Consider the following 6000-nt stretch of genomic DNA (forward strand, 5'->3'; position numbering starts at 1 on the left):
AAACCCTGTATTTCCTGCCGTGTCTCTCTTCAGCTCAGCTGTGTGAGGAAAGTGTGTGTTTGTGTGTCTGCAGGTGGACAGCGACACCATTTGGAACGAGGTGCACTCCTCCAGCGCGGCTCGCCTCGCCGTCGGCTCTGTGGTGGAGCTCGTCTTCAAAGTGGCTACCGGAGAGCTGAAGGTAACCGCGCCACACTAGTCCAGTTATCCTCTCTTCTGTGTCTTCTTTTCTTTCCGCACATGCTCTTTTATCATCTTTAAGATCTCACTGGGCCCCGACAGTCTTTAATAATCTTCAAATATTTGTTTTGTTAGACTTTGAAAGCACTTATCTGCACAAAGAGAAATGCAGACTTAAAATGGTTTTAATAGAATTTATTGTCTGTAAGAGTTTGTTACATCCAATTGGTTTCATTATCCTTTAATTGGTTTAATTAATCGATCAGATGTTAACTGTATTATTTTTCCTGTGAACACTTCATATCACTTTGTATTGTTTTCTGAGGTTTAATGCTTCAGTAGCTCTAACAGCTCTGCTCCTATTTATAATATCAGACACGCACTGAAGTCGAGACATTTTCCTGAAATTTTCCTGGCGGAGCTGAATGTGAGAACGCAAAGATCTGAGTCGTTTGCTTTGGATTTCGAGGAGCTTTACTTTCCAGACCCCTGGTGAAATATTTGGAAAATGTCCGAGTGAACCCATGTGAGAGTACAGTAGGAAAAAGTCTGGATAATTCACACAGAGCGAGTGGGCGAGTTGATGAAGTTTCTAACGGATGTGAAACTGGAAGAATTCAAATGTTTCAGAATGAAACAGAGACCCAGACGCAATATTCCGATTATTTTCTAGAGTTCATGTCTGAAAACAGCATTTTTCAACATCCCTTCTTGGTGGTCGCCTAAATTACAAGTTAACGCAAAAGTGGTTAACGCAAAAGTGGGTGATCAGCATCTGTCTTGTCTTTCCAGAATGGTTTCGCTGTGGTCCGCCCTCCGGGACACCACGCAGAGGAGAGCACTCCCATGTAAGGCCACAGCCGGCGCCACACTCAGCTGGAGACACGTAACCCATGCATGTACAAACACCAGCGTCTGGAACAGAAATGACAAAAATCATTGAGTTTATTTGCACATAAAGAACTGAGTGGCTTTTATGCTGCCAGCCGTTTCAAGGACTGCTGTATTTATTTTTCGTATCTTTCTCACACGTCTTGAAAATGTACTGAGAAAACATGAAACCTGATCAGGAGAGTGCTCTGACTCCGCTGAGTTTCATAACAAACCGGACGCCTCAGCTCTCTGTCTGTTTGCTGCTGTTTCAGGGGTTTCTGCTACTTCAACTCGGTGGCCATCGCAGCCAAACTGCTGCAGCAGCGGCTCAGCGTCAACAAGATCCTCATCGTGGACTGGGTCAGTCTACGCCTCAGTAACGTGCCTAAATGGGAGGCTGATCAGTTCGATTTTGACTTCCTGTAGTGTCCTCTCATCTGTCTTTTAAAAAGCGTGGAACGGACTGTTTATGATGTGTGTACTGTTTACCCTCAGGACGTTCACCATGGCAACGGCACCCAGCAAGCATTCTATGATGACCCCAATGTCCTATACCTGTCTATTCATCGCTATGACGATGGAAACTTCTTCCCTGGAAGTGGGGCGCCTGACGAGGTGAGAGTGAGTGAGTGAGTGAGTGAGTGAGTGAGTGAGTGTGTGTGCATGTGTGTGTGTCTCGCGGCAAACCGAGCAGCTGACGACCAGGAGACATGCTGGTGCTCATGAACGTGACTCACAGGTGTTTTTCTCTCTGCAGGTGGGCAGCGGCCCGGGAGTCGGCTTCAACGTTAACGTTGCCTTTACTGGAGGCCTCGATCCTCCGATGGGAGACTTGGAGTACCTGGCTGCCTTCAGGTACCACATACACACACACACACACACACAGCAGCTTTAATACAGAGCCTGAGCGTGAAGCCAGTCAGGGCAGGTAACCGTAGTAACATGTGGAGGTACAGAATGGCGTCAATAAAGCAGACAAATTTGAACTTGTCATAGTTTAGTAAAACCAGATTTTTTTCCAGATTTGAAAATGTATTATAAAGTCAGTTTATTTCAAATATTCAAAACCGAATCTCACATGAAACCCAAATATTAAAAACACAGTTTCAAATGAGCAGTGACATTAAGTTTTCACCTTACACTCCACCCCCCCCATCCACAGATCAGTGGTGATGCCCATAGCCAATGAGTTTGCTCCGGACATCGTGCTCGTCTCTTCAGGCTTCGACGCCGTGGAGGGACACCCGCCACCGCTGGGCGGCTACACTCTGACGTCCAAATGTGAGTGCGAGATTATCTGCAGTGTGTTTCTTATCTCACACACAAAGTAAACACAAGTTAGAGACTAACAAAGGTTGTGACTTTCTCCGGGAGACGATGTGATTTAAATTCCGAACACAGGCCCCATTTACATTTACCCACGTCTTCTCTGTAACCTTTCTCCAGGTTTTGGCTATCTGACCAGGCAGCTGATGACCCTCGCTGGAGGCCGCGTGGTCCTGGCTCTGGAGGGGGGTCACGACCTCACCGCCATCTGCGATGCCTCCGAGGCCTGCGTGGCCGCCCTGCTCGGCCAGGAGGTGAGGTCGTCGCTGCCAACGATCTGAATCCTAATTAACGATGATAAATCAAAGTGTTAACGTTGTTCTACTGAGTAACAGCAAGGCAGAAAACAAACACCGACCTGAGAACACAGTCATTCTAATAAAAAAGATATTTCATTTATTTTAATCTCATATTAATCTGCTGTGGTGGAAATTTAATAAAAATGAAAATGCATTTTAAAAGAACAGAAAAAATATTATATTTTTATTGATGTAGTGGTGAAAATGACAAAAATCATTCATGAGAGTGGAGAGCTCTGATGTTCCGTGGTGCATCATTTCCAGGTCGACCCCTTGTGGAAAGTATTGGAACTGCAGTCTGGTACACGCGTGTTTACATTTTGCGTGTGTGTTTTTGTCCCGTGCAGCTGGACCCGCTGCCAAAGGCCGTTCTCGAGCAGAGGCCCAACCCCAACGCTGTGCGCTCTCTGGAGAAAGTTTTAGAGACTCACAGTGAGTTTGTGCACAACAACATGACACTGATACTCACACAGAGGAGTTTTTAAAGGTCCAGTGAGTAAGATACAAAACAAGTGTGTAATCATCTAACTTGTACAACTTGTTGTTTTCTTTACCCTAGAATGGCCCTTTATATTTATATTCTTTATATTTAATTGTTTGTGAGAGAAAATGGTTCTTATTTATCTTTTTGGCTTTTTGTAAATCATTCAACACACACCAGGGAAAACCTTCAATCGTAGAAGTCCCTCACCCTGCTCATTCGTTTCCTCTGTTTATTTGTCTCCTCCTCCTCCTCCTCCTCCTCAGGTAAGTACTGGCGCTCGGTGCATCGCTACTCGCCACACTTGGGGCTCTCCCTGCTGGAAGCCAAGCGAGGAGACTCGGAGGAGGCTGAGGCCGTCAGCGCCATGGCCTCGCTGTCCGTGGCCAACACCAACACCATGGATCAGAGGTAAAGGATCCAGAGTCAAAGCCTATTTTTCATCTTTGTTTTCTTATTAGAGTCAAAGATTAAAATCATTAATTATTAGTTTTTGTGTCATTTTAGCGGATCAGCCTGTTAACTTAGCATTTTGTTTGTTATACTTTAGTAGTAAGTTACACAAATAAGAAATTACACATTTACACAAGTGTGTGAAGGGTGAGGAGGAGAACACCTTTTGGAGTTACTGCATTGGCACCGCAAATAGACTGCGGCAGGTTTGAGTCCCAAGTCCCCTGAGGTCAGGGGTTCATCAGCAGCAGTGGAGGATGATATTTTACAGGTGGTTTGCCGCCTGAGGTTTAACATCTGTTTGTGTGTGCGTTTATTTTCCCGGCAGGCCGGAGGAGGAGCCGATGGAGGAGGAGGAACCACTGTAACGGCGGGAAACACAAGGGTGTCACACTGTTACCATTGACCTCTTCGGAGAACGTCCTCTTTGAGCTGCGAAGAGTCTCGACTGAACCCTTCATTTAGTCCCCCTAAACCCCACTCACCACGTCAGTCACCTTGATTGGCGGCCCCTCGGCCAAAAAAACGAGGGGGAGGGGGTGGGCTCAGCCTCAGAGAAGGGAGCCAAACAGGAGACGGAGGACTGAATTGGGGAAAACATTAAACATGACAGCGTCGCTTTGGCGGCTCTCGCTGAGAGACACTTTTTCTGTCAGTCTTCACACCCCGACGTTAGCCCACAGCGGCTAACCACGTGACCCAGGCAGCGGGCGAGCGTGTTTGGAGCGGGGGGGGAGATTGGGTCTCGCCATAGAAAGGTGTGATAACAGGAACATACGGTGCTTTAATGCCGCTGCCCTCTGACCGCGCACACATGTGGACACCAGGGACAGCAGATGTCCCCAGCTGTTAAACGCAGCTTGGGGATTTTCTTTTCTCATTTACTCGACTATTTTTCCCGACAAACTAAGGGCATCGCGGCAACTGAGATAATATTTTACAAGATGCGTTCACTGTGGACTTTGGTCGGCCGAAGTTTGAGTAGGCTTCTACAAAGATTTGACGGTGAGACTGTCACCGTGCTGGGCCAGCCTGTCGTTGAGAATTGAAGAGGGAGAGGAGTGCCTTGAGGGAGGGTCCGCTGGATTTCAGGATTGTTCAGAAACAGATTGCCTTAAAGTAAAAAAGATTTTTCGATGTGAGGGAGGGAGGGAGGGAGGGAGGGAGATAGAAGGACGCTTCGAGTTCTGTCGGGGACGAGAGCGGTGGAAATAAAGCAAACAATCTTTCAGCATGTTTACTTGGATCGTGATGAAGACAAACGTTGACGTCTCTCACAGCCTCTCGTGAAGAGTTACTTTACTTTTGGATGGATCTATTTTTCTGTAAAACAAAAAAGAGACAAAAAGACGACGCTTTGTAAAGGTAGTTGCCAGCTTAAGTAGAAAAAGGTGCAAACGTGGAGACCAAAACAAGGAAATTAGAAACACGGTCGTAAAAAAGGTTTAGCCTTTTATGTAGCTTCCCTTCAACCGAAGTCACCGCTTTGTAAAACACACGGAGCATGCGTTTGAGCAGAGAGACATGACATTTTACGCAAGATTTTTGAATGTTGTCCAAACAGAGAAAGCCAAGCAAGAAAAGCCAAAGCATGAGTTTGCATCTACAGTAGTTCTTTCACTCCACTTAGCTGGCGAGGCGACAAACATTTCTCGTACTGGTCCTTTCAGATAAGGCAGGTACCCAGTTCAATGTTTACTAATGTAACCCTTCACTGATCAAGTGAGCTTCTCTTTTTTTTTCTTTTTTTACACGTGCCGACCGACCTCCCATGATTTGCCGGTTGGCAACTACCTTGGTTACCGGTGTGAGCTAAACACTCGTCATGTATATTGAATTGAATATATTTTGAGGGGCGGTAATCGAGTATTGCCCGTTTGTATCTACATGTATTGTTTCCACATCAAGTTGTCAATTTTACAATATCAAAAAAAAAATAACGTGTTTGGTAAGCGTGTCCACTTTTTATTTTTTTATCGTACAAGATTATTTTTCTAACTTTTTTCATCCATAGATTTCGTTCTGTGTTTTTTATCCATTTTCTGGATAGTTATAGGGCTGCCGTTCAAACACTTAGTGCTGTCGTCACTCGTCGGAAACTTTCTTTCTTCCTCTCGTATTTATCAGAAACAAAGAGCGACTCTTTCTTTCTTTCGACGGCTCTTTCTGCATTTTCATCGACTGTGTATTTATAATAATGTACTGTTTATAGGAGATTTGTATATGGAAAATTTATAAATGTACTCTAACTCATGACAGCTATGATATTGTGAGCAAGAACCAGTTTGGTGTATGATATTACCATGAACAAAAAAAAAAGCAGCGTATTTAACTCGTCATCAACTGCACTGTTTCCAAGCTGCCCTGAACTGGTCTTAAGCGGCGCCT

General features: G+C 45.3%; 1 protein-coding gene across 5 annotated transcripts in view; it reads left to right on the plus strand.

The window, feature by feature from the left end:
• Positions 1–4128, plus strand: part of LOC109644624 (histone deacetylase 4-like) — a 54593-nt gene extending 50465 nt beyond the window's left edge. For all 5 annotated transcript variants that reach the window (XM_069520627.1, XM_069520626.1, XM_069520625.1 and 2 more), the window contains 10 exons: positions 74–181; positions 973–1028; positions 1326–1413; positions 1549–1668; positions 1811–1908; positions 2216–2334; positions 2500–2633; positions 3026–3110; positions 3426–3570; positions 3941–4128. In XM_069520627.1, the coding sequence (XP_069376728.1) occupies positions 74–181; positions 973–1028; positions 1326–1413; positions 1549–1668; positions 1811–1908; positions 2216–2334; positions 2500–2633; positions 3026–3110; positions 3426–3570; positions 3941–3980 (993 nt within the window). In that variant the 3' untranslated portion in view covers positions 3981–4128. The remainder of the gene's footprint in view (positions 1–73; positions 182–972; positions 1029–1325; positions 1414–1548; positions 1669–1810; positions 1909–2215; positions 2335–2499; positions 2634–3025; positions 3111–3425; positions 3571–3940) is intronic.
• Positions 4129–6000: the final 1872 nt, after the last annotated feature.

This window comes from Paralichthys olivaceus, chromosome 24 (assembly GCF_024713975.1).
Source record: "Paralichthys olivaceus isolate ysfri-2021 chromosome 24, ASM2471397v2, whole genome shotgun sequence".
NCBI lineage: Eukaryota > Metazoa > Chordata > Actinopteri > Pleuronectiformes > Paralichthyidae > Paralichthys > Paralichthys olivaceus.